Source organism: Coregonus clupeaformis, chromosome 17, assembly GCF_020615455.1.
Source record: "Coregonus clupeaformis isolate EN_2021a chromosome 17, ASM2061545v1, whole genome shotgun sequence".
NCBI classification, from domain to species: Eukaryota; Metazoa; Chordata; class Actinopteri; order Salmoniformes; family Salmonidae; genus Coregonus; species Coregonus clupeaformis.
The window spans coordinates 14,443,667-14,460,417 of NC_059208.1; the positions used below are offsets into that span (position 1 = coordinate 14,443,667).

The following is a 16,751-nucleotide window of genomic DNA, read 5'->3' on the forward strand; positions in this document are numbered from 1 at the left end:
GGATAGATGGATAGATGGATAGATGGATAGATGGATAGATGGATAGATGGATAGATGGATAGATGGATAGATGGATAGATGGATAGATGGATAGATGGATAGATGGATAGATAGATAGATAGATAGATGGATGGATGGATGGATGGATGGATGGATGGATGGATGGTATGGTACTAACCTGTAGTCTGTCTCCCAGGTCTGCGGTGCTGATCTCGGGGTCCTCGGTGGTGTTGAAGGGGACTGGAGTGATGCGTACAAAGGTCAACACACGGGATTCTGGGTAACGCCACAGCATGACGCCGGGACTGTCGTCTGTTTCGTTATAGAACACAACCTCATAAGGACCAGGCAGTTTCTGAGAGGCTGGGGGGAGACAGGAAGGAGGTTATAGAACACAACCTCATATGGACCAGGCAGTTTCTGAGAGGCTGGGGGGAGACAGGGAGGAGGTTATAGAACACAACCTCATATGGACCAGACAGTTTCTGAGAGGCTGGGGGGAGACAGGAAGGAGGTTATAGAACACAACCTCATATGGACCAGACAGTTTCTGAGAGGCTGGGGGGAGACAGGAAGGAGGTTATAGAACACAACCTCATATGGACCAGGCAGTTTCTGAGAGGCTGGGGGGAGACAGGAAGGAGGTTATAGAACACAACCTCATATGGACCAGGCAGTTTCTGAGAGGCTGGGGGGAGACAGGAAGGAGGTTATAGAACACAACCTCATATGGACCAGACAGTTTCTGAGAGGCTGGGGGGAGACAGGAAGGAGGTTATAGAACACAAAGACCTGGTTGAAATGTTGCAATAAACTACAGAACTTTGTGTGTGGTCCCACGCATGTGTGTGTGTGTGAGTGTGCTCACACGTGTGTGTGTGTGTGTGTGTGTTAGCGTGTGTGTGTTTGTGTGATGTTGGTCATGGCTGCTGTTTGAAAACTGTTTATTAGATTAAAAGTCAAGTGAAGAATTGATGCTTTGCCCTCAGGGGAACAAACACTGGGCTCCTCCTTCCAGAACATAAGTTTTCATTCGTCCTCTAGTCTAGTCCTCTGTAGTCTATTAGTGTTTGATCTGCAGCACTGTGCTCTCTCTGTCTCTCTCCCTCCCTCTCTCTCTCTCTCTCTCTCTCTCTCTCTCTCTCTCTCTCTCTCTCTCTCTCTCTCTCTCTCTCTCTTTCGCTCTCTCCCTCTCTCCCTCTCTCCCGCTCTCGCCCTCTCCCTCGGCAGCCCACTTGAAGGTGGAGAATATGTTGTTTTCACAGTGGCTCAGCTTGTGTTTGGTAATGTTATGGATGAAGAGAGCAGCTTTCATGGTTGTGTTCTCATTCATGTCTGTTTAACTGTCTTCTAGGGAACGTACCAACCCACCTCCAGGCACCATGGCCTTAGGATTACTGCAGATCTGAGTTCAAGTATTATTGTTTTCTTTATCTGGGCTTGATTGAGCTTGCCTGGCACAGTGGAACCAATGGAATAATCCCAAAAGTCACACATCCTGCCCAGCTAGCTACACCAGGCACGAACAATCAAACAGTCAAAGAATTTGAAAACAAAAGGATACTGTTTGAACCCAGGTCTGAGGACTACACCCCTCCTCTACCCTCCCCAGCTCCAGCTCCCTGGCCGTTGGTCACATCATGTTGCAGACAGACTCTCTAATGTTTTACTACTGGAAAGGAAGCCTCCTGCCTCCTTTAGAGGAACATCCGTATTAAAATGCATCAAAGACCAGAGGAATGATGCAACAAACAAAGAGAGGAGAGGCTGACTGACCACAGCTGACAGGGCAGACAGCTGATAGGGTGAGGAGAGGGTTTGATCTCTCTCCACAGTGCGTGTGTGTGTACGTGTGGAGGACAGTGTGCCCAGGGAGGTGAACAAACTGTGTTTTACTGGAAACAGGCGTAACGTCTTCCTCTCTGAGACCTGATTCACTTTTTGTTGAAGCGGGGCTGAAGCGTGTTTGGGTACACTTTCTTTCCACATCCAGAAGCCCTCAGTGTTGGACCACATCCTTATACTATTATAAAGGTCTTTGCACTTCCTCACCAACGTCTCCATATTCTGTTGCTGTGTCGTGTTGCCATATTGACTGTAGTGAGGTGTGTGTTATTACCTGAGTCCTGTATCTAATATATGGTAATATTGTGTTATTACCTGAGTCCTGTATCTAATAGATAGTAATATTGTGCTATTACCTGAGTCCTGTATCTAATAGATAGTAATATTGTGTTATTACCTGAGTCCTGTATCTAATAGATAGTAATATTGTGTTATTACCTGAGTCCTGTATCTAATAGATAGTAATATTGTGTTATTACCTGAGTCCTGTATCTAATAGATAGTAATATTGTGTTATTACCTGAGTCCTGTATCTAATAGATGGTAATATTGTGTTATTACCTGAGTCCTGTATCTAATAGATGGTAATATTGTGTTATTACCTGAGTCCTGTATCTAATAGATGGTAATATTGTGTTATTACCTGAGTCCTGTATCTAATAGATGGTAATATTGTGTTATTACCTGAGTCCTGTATCTAATAGATAGTAATATTGTGTTATTACCTGAGTCCTGTATCTAATAGATGGTAATATTGTGTTATTACCTGAGTCCTGTATCTAATAGATGGTAATATTGTGTTATTACCTGAGTCCTGTATCTAATAGATGGTAATATTGTGTTATTACCTGAGTCCTGTATCTAATAGATAGTAATATTGTGTTATTACCTGAGTCCTGTATCTAATAGATAGTAATATTGTGTTATTACCTGAGTCCTGTATCTAATAGATGGTAATATTGTGTTATTACCTGAGTCCTGTATCTAATAGATAGTAATATTGTGTTATTACCTGAGTCCTGTATCTAATAGATAGTAATATTGTGTTATTACCTGAGTCCTGTATCTAATAGATAGTAATATTGTGTTATTACCTGAGTCCTGTATCTAATAGATAGTAATATTGTGTTATTACCTGAGTCCTGTATCTAATAGATAGTAATATTGTGTTATTACCTGAGTCCTGTATCTAATAGATAGTAATAGTGTGTTATTACCTGAGTCCTGTATCTAATAGATAGTAATAGTGTGTTATTACCTGAGTCCTGTATCTAATAGATAGTAATAGTGTGTTATTACCTGAGTCCTGTATCTAATAGATAGTAATATTGTGTTATTACCTGAGTCCTGTATCTAATAGATAGTAATAGTGTGTTATTACCTGAGTCCTGTATCTAATAGAACAGTCCTGTGTAGTTAGTAATAGTGTGTTATTACCTGAGAAGCAGGTGAATAGGTGGTAGTGAAGTATGATGGTTACCTGAGTCCTGTATGTATTGGAATAGCCCGGTGCGGAGGTCATCAGAGCTATGTTCTGTCCTGGAGGAGGGGGATCCAGGGGAGGGGGGTGACTGGGAGTCAAAGGCGGGCTTATCGTCTTCAGCCCCAGCCCCAGTCCCAGACTCAGACCCTGTCCCCTGGTTCCTCTGGAGGTAAGCCTGGATGTGCTCATACACCAGCCTCAGACAGTTGACATGCTCCTGGCCCCAGAACACCTGCACAGACACAAGGGGAAATATTACATGACAGTGCACTACTATATAGGGTGAGGATTGGGCTGGGGGTTGGGGTGGGAGTTCGGGATGGGGTTGGTGGTTAAGGAAGGGGTTGGGGATTGGGGTTGGGGATGGAGTTTGGCCGGGAAGGCTGGAATCTCTGAGTCAAAAAAAACAGTTCACACATGGAACCACACTGGGCTCTACTCTCTGCTGTGGAGGATTGTGACTAAATGTAAAAACAGGAAAATGTGGGGATTTCTCAGGTTTGGTGCCGGAACGGAAGGAATTCGGGTAGTTTTTGTACAACACTTGATTAAAACACCACAAACACTCCGTATTTGCAGAAGGAAATGTATGATTTTGTATTAAGTGTTGAGTTGTGAGTGATCGTTCTGTTAATTCAACCGTCAAGAAGTTTCCCCCTGCTGTAATGTGGAATACTTCCAGTAACACACTAACAGTAGAAGTACCAGTCTTCCCTAAAGGGACTTTAGGGTTTATGCAGCTTTAAAGACCTCTGAAAATAACCAGATCAACTGAAGAGGGATGAATAACTAGTAGAGGTCATTAGGGTGATGAATAACCAGTAGAGGTCATTAGGGTGATGAATAACCAGTAGAGGTCATTAGGGTGATGAATAACCAGTAGAGGTCATTAGGGTGATGGATAACCAGTAGAGGTCATTAGAGTGATGAATAACCAGTAGAGGTCATTAGGGTGATGAATAACCAGTAGAGGTCATTAGAGTGATGAAATACCAGTAGAGGTCATTAGGGTGATGAATAACCAGTAGAGGTCATTAGGAAGATGAATAACCAGTAGAGGTCATTAGAGTAGTGAATAACCAGTAGAGGTCATTAGGGTGATGAATAACCAGTAGAGGTCATTAGAGTGATGAATAACCAGTAGAGGTCATTAGAGTAGTGAATAACCAGTAGAGGTCATTAGAGTAGTGAATAACCAGTAGAGGTCATTAGGGTGATGAATAACCAGTAGAGGTCATTAGGGTAGTGAATAACCAGTCGAGGTCATTAGGGTGATGAATAACCAGTAGAGGTCATTAGCGCGATGAATAACCAGTAGAGGTCATTAGGGTGATGAATAACCAGTAGAGGTCATTAGAGTAGTGAATAACCAGTAGAGGTCATTAGGGTGATGAATAACCAGTCGAGGTCATTAGGGTGATGAATAACCAGTAAAGGTCATTAGGGTGATGAATAACCAGTAGAGGTCATTAGAGTAGTGAATAACCAGTAGAGGTCATTAGAGTAGTGAATAACCAGTAGAGGTCATTAGGGTGATGAATAACCAGTAGAGGTCATTAGGGTAGTGAATAACCAGTCGAGGTCATTAGGGTGATGAATAACCAGTAGAAATCATTAGAGTAGTGAATAACCAGTAGAGGTCATTAGAGTGATGAATAACCAGTAGAGATCATTAGAGTAGTGAATAACCAGTAGAGGTCATTAGAGTGATGAATAACCAGTCGAGGTCATTAGGGTGATGAATAACCAGTAAAGGTCATTAGGGTGATGAATAACCAGTAGAGGTCATTAGAGTGATGAATAACCAGTAGAGGTCATTAGGGTGATGAATAACCAGTAGAGGTCATTAGAGTAGTGAATAACCAGTAGAGGTCATTAGAGTGATGAATAACCAGTAGAGATCATTAGAGTAGTGAATAACCAGTAGAGGTCATTAGGGTGATGAATAACCAGTAGAGGTCATTAGGGTGACGAATAACCAGTCGAGGTCATTAGGGTGATGAATAACCAGTAGAGGTCATTAGAGTAGTGAATAACCAGTAGAGGTCATTAGGGTGATGAATAACCAGTCGAGGTCATTAGGGTGATGAATAACCAGTAAAGGTCATTAGGGTGATGAATAACCAGTAGAGGTCATTAGAGTAGTGAATAACCAGTAGAGGTCATTAGAGTAGTGAATAACCAGTAGAGGTCATTAGAGTGATGAATAACCAGTAGAGGTCATGAGGGTGATGAATAACCAGTCGAGGTCATTAGGGTGATGAATAACCAGTAGAGGTCATTAGCGCGATGAATAACCAGTAGAGGTCATTAGGGTGATGAATAACCAGTAGAGGTCATTAGAGTAGTGAATAACCAGTAGAGGTCATTAGGGTGATGAATAACCAGTCGAGGTCATTAGGGTGATGAATAACCAGTAAAGGTCATTAGGGTGATGAATAACCAGTAGAGGTCATTAGAGTAGTGAATAACCAGTAGAGGTCATTAGAGTAGTGAATAACCAGTAGAGGTCATTAGGGTGATGAATAACCAGTAGAGGTCATTAGGGTAGTGAATAACCAGTCGAGGTCATTAGGGTGATGAATAACCAGTAGAAATCATTAGAGTAGTGAATAACCAGTAGAGGTCATTAGAGTGATGAATAACCAGTAGAGATCATTAGAGTAGTGAATAACCAGTAGAGGTCATTAGAGTGATGAATAACCAGTCGAGGTCATTAGGGTGATGAATAACCAGTAAAGGTCATTAGGGTGATGAATAACCAGTAGAGGTCATTAGAGTGATGAATAACCAGTAGAGGTCATTAGGGTGATGAATAACCAGTAGAGGTCATTAGAGTAGTGAATAACCAGTAGAGGTCATTAGAGTGATGAATAACCAGTAGAGATCATTAGAGTAGTGAATAACCAGTAGAGGTCATTAGGGTGATGAATAACCAGTAGAGGTCATTAGGGTGATGAATAACCAGTCGAGGTCATTAGGGTAGTGAATAACCAGTCGAGGTCATTAGGGTGATGAATAACCAGTCGAGGTCATTAGGGTGATGAATAACCAGTAGAGGTCATTAGAGTGATGAATAACCAGTAGAGGTCATTAGGGTGATGAATAACCAGTAGAGGTCATTAGAGTAGTGAATAACCAGTAGAGGTCATTAGATTGATGAATAACCAGTAGAGATCATTAGAGTAGTGAATAACCAGTCGAGGTCATTAGGGTGATGAATAACCAGTCGAGGTCATTAGGGTAGTGAATAACCAGTCTAGGTCATTAGGGTGATGAATAACCAGTAAAGGTCATTAGGGTGATGAATAACCAGTTGAGGTCATTAGGGTAGTGAATAACCAGTCGAGGTCATTAGGGTGATGAATAACCAGTAGAGGTCATTAGAGTGATGAATAACCAGTAGAGGTCATTAGAGTGATGAATAACCAGTAGAGGTCATTAGGGTGATGAATAACCAGTTGAGGTCATTAGAGTGATGAATAACCAGTAGAGGACATTAGGGTGATGAATAACCAGTAGAGGTCATTAGAGAGATGAATAACCAGTTGAGGGTATTAGAGTAGTGAATAACCAGTAGAGGTCATTAGGGTGATGAATAACCAGTAGATGTCATTAGGGTGATGAATAACCAGTCGAGGTCATTAGGGTAGTGAATAACCAGTCGAGGTCATTAGGGTGATGAATAACCAGTAGAGGTCATTAGGGTGATGACTAACCAGTAGAGGTCATTAGAGAGATGAATAACCAGTAGAGGTCATGAGGGTGATGAATAACCAGTCGAGGTCATTAGGGTGATGAATAACCAGTAGAGGTCATTAGGGTGATGAATAACCAGTAGAGTTCAATAGGGTGATGAATGACAGTATGGGAATATTTCTGGTTTTATCAGATCTCTGACAGAAAGGTGGACTAACTCTATGTTACTATGTTACTGAATTAGGGTGAGAATGGCATATAGGTTTGCAAAAATCTGGTCAATTTCCCAAAATTCGGTTATTTCTCCAGAAAACCTGGTTGGAAGATTCCCGGAATCAGGAAGAAATAAGCAGGAAATCTGGGACCCTCCAACCAGGATTTTGGGTGTTCCATCTCACCTGCAGTAGGCCTCCCTTCAGGTCCAGCAGTAGTTTAGGGGCTCCAGTCTCAGGACCAGGACTGCTGCTGTGCCTACACCACCTGGCCTCTAGGGCGGCGCTACAGGAGAAAGGCCCCAGCAGCAGACGGCTCCGATCCTTCAGACCTGTCCTCACCAGCACATCCTGCAGCTCCAACAGCACTGAGACTGACTGGACCGCGTCTACAAGGAGCACAGAGACATACAGTATAAACATCAGTAAACCAGGTCTACACAGTGAGAACACATAAACCTAATACATCAGCAAACCAGGTCTAAACAATGAGAACACAGAAACCTAATACATCAGTAAACCAGGTCTACACAGTGAGAACATAGAAACCTAATACATCAGTAAACCAGGTCTACACAGTGAGAACACAGAAACCTAATTAATCAGTAAACCGTTGTTGGACAGACAAGTTCAGATAGTACGTTTCTGTTTCTGACAGTGTTCTTCTGTTTCGTGCCTACTGAACACAGGTCTACACTTGCACAGTCATACAGCATCAGAAACACTGCATCAACTTCAACATGTGCTCCTCAGCTGTTCTTCAAATCCCTGAGTCAGAGCTGAGGCAGAGCTGGAAGGATGACACAGGGAGCTGAGGCAGAGCTGACAGGATGACACAGGGAGCTGAGGCAGAGCTGAGGCAGAGCTGGCAGGAAGACACAGAGAGCTGAGGCAGAGCTGGCAGGAAGACACAGGGAGCTGAGGCAGCAGAGCTGACAGGAAGACACAGTGAGCTGAGGCAGAGCTGGCAGGAAGACACAGGGAGCTGAGGCAGAGCTGGAAGGAAGACACAGGGAACTGAGGCAGAGCTGGCAGGAAGACACAGGGAGCTGAGGCAGCAGAGCTGACAGGAAGACACAGGGAGCTGAGGCAGAGCTGAGGCAGAGCTGGCAGGAAGACACAGGGAGCTGAGGCAGCAGAGCTGACAGGAAGACACAGGGAGCTGAGGCAGCAGAGCTGACAGGAAGACACAGGGAGCTGAGGCAGAGCTGAGGCAGCAGAGCTAACAGGAAGACACAGGGAGCTGAGGCAGCAGAGCTGGCAGGAAGACACAGGGAGCTGAGGCAGCAGAGCTGACAGGAAGACACAGGGAGCTGAGGCAGCAGAGCTGGCAGGAAGACACAGGGAGCTGAGGCAGCAGAGCTGGCAGGAAGACATAGGGAGCTGAGGCAGACTTGAGGCAGAGCTGACAGGAAGACACAGGAAGCTGAGGGAGAGAAAGACAGACAGAGATGGCTAGAGTAAAGAGAGATATTCAGGGGAAGTTAACACATTTTTACATGTGGCCTTATTTTCACTCATTCTGTGCTTTAGTATTTGTTTTATATTTTGTTTAGTTACAGAGAAAATAAGTAGAAACATTTTGTCACCACTTGCCATTGACTTTAATGCAAAATGCAAATATGTCTAAAGCATATTAAAAACATTTTGTCATCACTTGCCATTGACTTTAATGCAAATATGTCTAAAGCATATTAGAAAACACTCTAAAACACTCCACAACAACTCATATTACATCAGAATCCCATTCTGAATGATGTATCCGCTGTGCCATAAATCCATGTTTGAATGTAGCTGTTTACTACAACAACAAAAATATGCAAATATGGATTTATGAGACAGTAGAACGGGATTCTAATGTAATATGAGTTGGTTTGGAGTGTTTTGGAGTATTTTCTAACATGCTTTAGACACATTTTCATAATGCACTGCAGTCAATGGCAAGTGGTAAGTCACCAAAATGTGTCTATCAATTTTCTCTGTAATGACACCAAATATTTAAAAAAAATCGGTTTTGGGGGATCAACTACAATCACCGAAAGAGTGAAAATAAGTCTAGATGTAAAAATTGGTGAGCTTCCCCTTTAACGCTAAACAAAGAGCAAGGGAGAGAGAGAACATCCTTGTCTTGTACCTCTACAACACCCAAACATCACAGTTGAACTTGATGAGAAGCAGATGGGCTAGCCATTCAATTCCTACAGTGAGATGTGAGGGCCAGACAGACAACTGGTCAGACAAACACTAGTAAGCAAGGACAATGCTGGCTCACTCCATCTCCTTCCAGTCCTGACGGAGTGACTGACCTCAGCTACGACCTTGGTTAGGACCCAAGCTTAATGAACTCATAAATCTCCATAAACCCTAGTCTCCACCACTCGCTGACATGGACGTGCGTCTCTGGTCTGGTCTGTCCCTTGGATGCTGTCCTCTGTGTGAGTAATCTGTCCTGAGAACCAACTCTTTAATGGTCCTTTAAACTGCTGCTGCCTGGGAGCCCAGAGCCCAGAGCCCAGAGAACAGGGAACTAACTGCTCTGTTGTTCCACCACTTGTTTTGGTCCCATTGTTTACAATAGCCAAGAGCGCCGTCTTGTTTTCATTCTGTCTGCGCTGCGGCCTTGTGCTGACAGGGAGAGAGACAAGGCTGGGGGGTACTGAGAGACAAGGCTGGTGGGGTTACTGAGAGACAAGGCTGGTGGGGTACTGAGAGACAAGGCTGGTGGGGTACTGAGACACAAGGCTGGTGGGGTACTGAGAGACAAGGCTGGTGGGGTACTGAGAGACAAGGCTGGTGGGGTACTGAGACACAAGGCTGGTGGGGTACTGAGAGACAAGGCTGGTGGGGTACTGAGAGACAAGGCTGGTGGGGTACTGAGAGACAAGGCTGGTGGGGTACTGAGAGACAAGGCTGGTGGGGTACTGAGAGACAAGACTGTGGGGGTACTGAGAGACAAGGCTGGTGGGGTACTGAGAGACAAGACTGTGGGGGTACTGAGAGACAAGGCTGGTAGGGTACTGAGAGACAAGGCTGGTGGGGTACTGAGAGAGACAAGGCTTGTGGGGTACTGAGAGACAAGGCTGGTGGGGTACTGAGAGAGACAAGGCTGGTGGGGTACTGAGAGACAAGGCTGGTGGGGTACTGAGAGACACAAGGCTGGTGGGTACTGAGAGAGACAAGGCTGGTGGGGTACTGAGAGACAAGGCTGGTGGGGTACTGAGAGACAAGGCTGGTGGGGTACTGAGAGACACAAGGCTGATGGGGTACTGAGCGACACAAGGCTGGTGGGGTACTGAGAGACAAGGCTGGTGGGGTACTGAGAGACAAGGTTGGGGGGTGTACAGGGAGGAGGAACATCTTGTTCAAAGTCTGAGGGAGATATGATTCAGGCAGGCCTTGTCTCTCTCAGAGCAGCACTGGGCTGGGGAACTCCCAGGCAGGCCTTGTCTCTCTCAGAGCAGCACTGGGCTGGGGAACTCCCAGGCAGGCCTTGTCTCTCTCAGAGCAGCACTGGGCTGGGGAACTCCCAGGCAGGCCTTGTCTCTTTCAGAGCAGCACTGAACTGACTAACTGTGGATATCATCATCATATTATAACAGAGAGAACCTCATACCAACTGGGTTCTGTTCTGGCCTACTGAGCAGACTACTCCACTTCTTCCATGGTGCGTCATTTGTAGCCCAGCTGACCAGAGCAGAGCGGAGCAGAAAGCAGCACGGCATGATGGTGTAAAACACAGCTGCAACCACGATGACAATCTTAATATTCTCACTAATTAGGAGGTTTAAAGTCTCGCTCTCCTCTCCCCCTCTCCCCCCTCTCCCCCCTCTCCCCCCTCCCTCCCCTCCCTCCCTCCCCTCCCCTCCCCCTCCCCCTCCCCTCCCTCTCCCTCCCTCCTCTCCTCTCCTCTCCCTCTCCCTCTCCTCCCTCTCCTCTCCTCTCCCTCCCTCTCCTCCTCCTCCCTCCCTCCCTCCCCTCTCCTCTCCTCCCCCTCTCCCCTCTCCTCTCCCTCTGTGTGTGTGTGTCAGCAGAGTAGGAGCTCAGCCTGTATTCTGCCATCCCAGCCTATTATCATGTGGTCAGGGAGAGAGCGGAGGAGTAACAGACTCATATTTATGGTCAACTGTTGAGTGTCGGACGCGTGAGTCGAACGGACAGCAAGTTACCATCCCATCCCTACTGCTACACACACAGAGGCTCAAACACACGGGGAAGGAAAAGCTTCCTGAAATTCATATTTTCAATCACTAAATATTTTTGCCACATGGTTGAAAGCAGATCCTCTGGCAAGACCGACCGACCAACCAACCAATCAACAGACCTGGCTCCCTGGCTAGCCTAGTGTGTACAACATTAGACCTGCCTGGCCTGTCTGTACAACATTAGACCTGCCTGGCCTGTCTGGCCAACATTAGACCTGCCTGGCCTGTCTGTACAACAATAGACCTGCCTGGCCTGTCTGGCCAACATTAAACCTGCCTGGCCTGTCTGTACAACATTAGACCTGCCTGGTCTCTCTGGCCAACATTAGTCCTGCCTGGCCTGTCTGTACAACATTAGACCTGCCTGGCCTGTCTGGCCAACATTAGACCTGCCTGGCCTGTCTGTACAACATTAGGCCTGCCTGGCCTGTCTGGCCAACATTAGACCTGCCTGGCCTGTCTGGCCAACATTAGACCTGCCTGGCCTGTCTGGCCAACATTAGGCCTGCCTGGCCTGTCTGGCCAACATTAGACCTGCCTGGCCTGTCTGTACAACATTAGACCTGCCTGGCCTGTCTGTACAACAATAGACCTGCCTGGCCTGTCTGTACAACATTAGACCTGCCTGGCCTGTCTGTACAACATTAGACCTGCCTGGCCTGTCTGTACAACATTAGACCTGCCTGGCCTGTCTGTACAACATTAGACCTGCCTGGCCTGTCTGGCCAACATTAGACCTGCCTGGCCTGTCTGTACAACAATAGACCTGCCTGGCCTGTCTGTACAACATTAGACCTGCCTGGCCTGTCTGTACAACATTAGACCTGCCTGGCCTGTCTGTACAACATTAGGCCTGCCTGGCCTGTCTGTACAACATTAGACCTGCCTGGCCTGTCTGGCCAACATTAGTCCTGCCTGGCCTGTCTGGCCAACATTAGACCTGCCTGGCCTGTCTGGCCAACATTAGACCTGCCTGGCCTGTCTGGCCAACATTAGACCTGCCTGGCCTGTCTGGCCAACATTTGACCTGCCTGGCCTGTCTGGCCAACATTATACCTGCCTGGCCTGTCTGGCCAACATTAGACCTGCCTGGCCTGTCTGTACAACATTAGGCCTGCATGGACTGTCTGGCCAACATTTGACCTGCCTGGCCTGTCTGGCCAACATTAGACCTGCCTGGCCTGTCTGGCCAACATTAGACCTGCCTGGCCTGTCTGGCCAACATTTGACCTGCCTGGCCTGTCTGGCCAACATTAGACCTGCCTGGCCTGTCTGGCCAACATTAGACCTGCATGGACTGTACTGGCAGGGGGGTTACCAATTCTACCAATTGTGAAGATGGCGTTGGAGGGGATGGCTGCCGTCTTAACCAACCGTGCTATTTTGTGTGTTTTTTCGCATTGTTTGTAACTTATTTTGTACATAATGTTGCTGCTACCGTCTCTTATGACCAAAAAGAGCTTCTGGACATCAGAACAGCGATTACTCACCTTGAACTGGACTAATCATTTTTCTTTCTCGAGTCGGACGAGAGGGATTTGCTCCAGACACCCGATAGGGCCCCCGTCATTCGCAGTAGAAAGAAAAGGAGATATCGCGGAAGGAGATCGGGGTGCCTGGTAAGGAGCCGGCGACGAGTGGCAAATCTGCCTTTGCCATCGATACTATTGGCCAACTTACAATCGCTTGATAATAAAGTGGACGAACTACAGGCATGAATATCCTACCAACGGGACATTAAAAACTGTAATATCTTATGTTTCACAGAGTCGTGGCTGAACGAAGACATGAATAACATACAGCTGGTGGGTTATACACTGTATAGGCAGGATAGAACATCATCCTCTGGTAAGACAAGGGGTGGCGGTCTATGTATATTTGTAAACAACAGCTGGTGCACGATATCTAAGGAAGTCTCAAGGTTTTGCTTGCCTGAGGTAGAGTATCTCATGATGAGCTGTAGACGACACTATCTACCAAGAGAGTTTTCATCTATATTCTTCGTAGCTGTCTAATTATCGCCACCAACCGATGCTGGCACTAAGACCGCACTCAATGAACTGTCTACGGCCATAAGCAAACAGGAAAACGCTAATCCAGAGGTGGCGCTCCTAGTGGCCGGGGACTTAAATCTGTTTTACCTAATTTCTACCAGCATGTTAAATATGCAATCAGAGGGAAAAAACTCTAGACCACCTTTACTCCACACACAGAGACGCGTTCAAAGCTCTTCCTCGCCCTCCATTTGGCAAATCTGACCATAATTCTATCCTCTTGATTCCTGCTTACAAGCAAAAACTAAAGCAGGAAGCACCAGTGACTTGGTCAATAAAAAAAGTGGTCAGATGAAGCAGATGCTAAGCTACAGGACTGTTTTGCTAGCACAGACTGGAATATGTTCCGGGATTCTTCCGATAGCATTGAGGAGTACACCACATCAGTCACTGGCTTCATCAATAAGTGCATCGATGACGTCGTCCCCAGAGTGACTGTCCGTACATACCCCAACCAGAAGCCATGAATTACAGGCAACATCCGCACTGAGCTAAAGGGTAGAGCTGCCGCTTTCAAGGAGCGGGACTCTAACCCGGGAAGCTTATAAGAAATCCCGCTATGCCCTCGGACGAACCATCAAACAGGCAAAGAGTCAATACAGGACTAAGATTGAATCGTACTACACCGGCTCTGACGCTCGTCGGATGTGGCAGGGCTTGAAAACTATTACAGACTACAAAGGGAAGCACAGCCACCAGCTGCCCAGTGACACGAGCCTACCAGACGAGCTAAATTACTTCTATGCTCACTTCGAGGCAAGTAACACTGAAACATGCATGAGAGCATCAGCTGTTCCGGATGACTGTGTAATCACGCTCTCCGTAGCCGATGTGAGTAAGACCTTTAAACAGGTCAACATTCACAAGGCTACAGGGCCAGACGGATTACCAGGACGTGTACTCCGAGCATGTGCTGACCAACTGGTAAGTGTCTTCACTGACATTTTCAACCTCTCCCTGTCTGAGTCTGTAATACCAACATGTTTCAAGCAGACCACCATAGTCCCTGTGCCCAAGAACACTAAGGTAACATGCCTAAATGACTACCGACCCGTAGCACTCACATCTATAGCCATGAAGTGCTTTGAAAGGCTGGTCATGGCTCACATCAACACAATTATCTCAGAATCCCTAGACCCACTACAATTTGCATACCGCCCCAACAGATCCACAGATGATGCAATCTCTATTGCGCTCCACACTGCCCTTTCACATCTGGACAAAAGGAACACCTATGTGAGAATGCTATTCATTGACTACAGCTCAGCATTCAACACCATAGTGCCCTCAAAGCTCATCACTAAGCTAAGGATCCTGGGACTAAACACCTCCCTCTGAAACTGGATCCTGGACTTCCTGACGGGCCGCCCCCAGGTGGTAAGGGTAGGTAACAACACATCCGCCACGCTGATCCTCAACACGGGGGCCCCTCAGGGGTGCGTGCTCAGTCCCCTCCTATACTCCCTGTTCACTCATGACTGCATGGCAAGGCACGACTCAAACACCATCATTACGTTTGCCGATGACAGTGATAGGCCTGAACACCGACAACGACGAGAAAACCTATAGGGAGGAGGTCAGAGACCTGGCCGTGTGGTGCCAGGACAACAACCTTTCCCTCAACGTGATCATGACAAAGGAGATGATTGTGGACTACAGGAAAAAGAAGAGGACTGAGCACGCCCCCATTCTCATCGACGGGGCTGTAGTGGAGCAGGTTGAGAGCTTCAAGTTCCTTGGTGTCCACATCCCCAACAAACTAACATGGTCCAAGCACACCAAGACAGTCGTGAAGAGGGCACGACAAAACCTATTCCCCCTAAGGAGACTGAAAAGATTTGGCATGGGTCCTCAGATCCTCAAAAGTTTCTACAGCTGCACCATCGCGAGCATCCTGACTGGTTGCATCACTGCCTGGTATGGCAACTGCTCGTCCTCCGACCGCAAGGCACTACAGACCTCTGCCATCCAGGACCTCTATACCAGGCGGTGTCAGAGAAAGGCCCTAAAAATTGTCAAAGAATCCAGCCACCCTAGTCACAGACTGTTCTCTCTGCTACCGCACGGTAGTTTATTATCTATGCATAGTCACTTTAATAACTCTACCTACATGTACATATTACCTCAATTACCTTGACTAACCGGTGCCCCCGCACATTGACTCAGTACCGGTACCCCCTGTATATAGCCTTCCTACTGTTATTTCACATTGACTCAGTACCGGTACCCCCTGTATATAGCCTCCCTACTGTTATTTCACATTGACTCTGTACCGGTACCCCCTGTATACAGCCTCCCTACTGTTATTTATACTGCTGCTCTTTAATTATTTTGTACTTTTATTCCGTATTATTTTATATTGTATTTTTGTGTGTTTTTTTTATTTTATTCTTTCTTGAAAACTGCATTGTTGGTTAAGGGCTTGTAAGTAAGCATTTCACTGTAAGGTCTACACCTGTTGTATTTGGCGCATGTGACAAATACAATTTGATTTGATTTGATTTCTGAATGCCTGATCTGACTGGTTGACTGCCTGGCTGGGGGGTTACCTGCCTGGCTGGGGGGTTACCTGCCTGGCTGGGGGGTTACCTGCCTGGCTGGGGGTTACCTGCATGGCTGGGGGTTACCTGCCTGGCTGGGGGTTACCTGCCTGGCTGGGGGGTTACCTGCCTGGCTGGGGGGTTACCTGCCTGGCTGGGGGGTTACCTGCATGGCTGGGGGTTACCTGCCTGGCTGGGGGTTACCTGCCTGGCTGGGGGTTACCTGCCTGGCTGGGGGTTACCTGCATGGCTGGGGGTTACCTGCCTGGCTGGGGGTTACCTGCCTGGCTGGGGGTTACCTGCCTGGCTGGGGGGTTACCTGCATGGCTGGGGGGGTTACCTGCCTGGCTGGGGGTTACCTGCCTGGCTGGGGGGTTACCTGCATGGCTGGGGGGTTACCTGCCTGGCTGGGGGGTTACCTGCCTGGCTGGGGGGTTACCTGCCTGGCTGGGGGGTTACCTGCCTGGCTGGGGGGTTACCTAAATGGCTGGTCCTTGTACACACACACTTCAAACACCATTTCACTTTATTGTTGGTGGTGGGGAGGTGGTTGTTTTACTAATCATTTGCCCAGGCAAGTTGGAGGGCACACCCCTGGTCATTGTCTTTCCATTGTTGTGTAAGCAGGTTCACTGTGAGTTCAGGTTAACATGGAGCAGAGAGGTTACATTAGATTAGATGGTGGTACATGTTAACATGGAGCAGAGAGGTTACAT

The 16,751-nt window shown here is 46.9% G+C and overlaps 1 protein-coding gene and 1 long non-coding RNA gene across 2 annotated transcripts in view; one reads left to right on the forward strand and one right to left on the reverse strand.

Moving 5' to 3' along the window:
• LOC123492846 overlaps positions 1 to 2,203 on the forward strand; it is a 3,311-nt gene extending 1,108 nt beyond the window's left edge. Inside the window, exons 2-3 of the long non-coding RNA XR_006661881.1 lie at positions 197 to 280; positions 1,355 to 2,203. This is a non-coding gene — a long non-coding RNA (uncharacterized LOC123492846). The remainder of the gene's footprint in view (positions 1 to 196; positions 281 to 1,354) is intronic.
• Positions 1 to 16,751, reverse strand: part of LOC121585310 (vacuolar protein sorting-associated protein 13B-like) — a 719,687-nt gene that overhangs the window by 131,478 nt on the left and 571,458 nt on the right. Inside the window, exons 38-40 of the mRNA XM_045226113.1 lie at positions 7,426 to 7,628; positions 3,326 to 3,560; positions 179 to 363 (exon numbers count right to left, since the gene is read on the reverse strand). Of these exons, the coding sequence (XP_045082048.1) occupies positions 179 to 363; positions 3,326 to 3,560; positions 7,426 to 7,628 (623 nt within the window). The remainder of the gene's footprint in view (positions 1 to 178; positions 364 to 3,325; positions 3,561 to 7,425; positions 7,629 to 16,751) is intronic.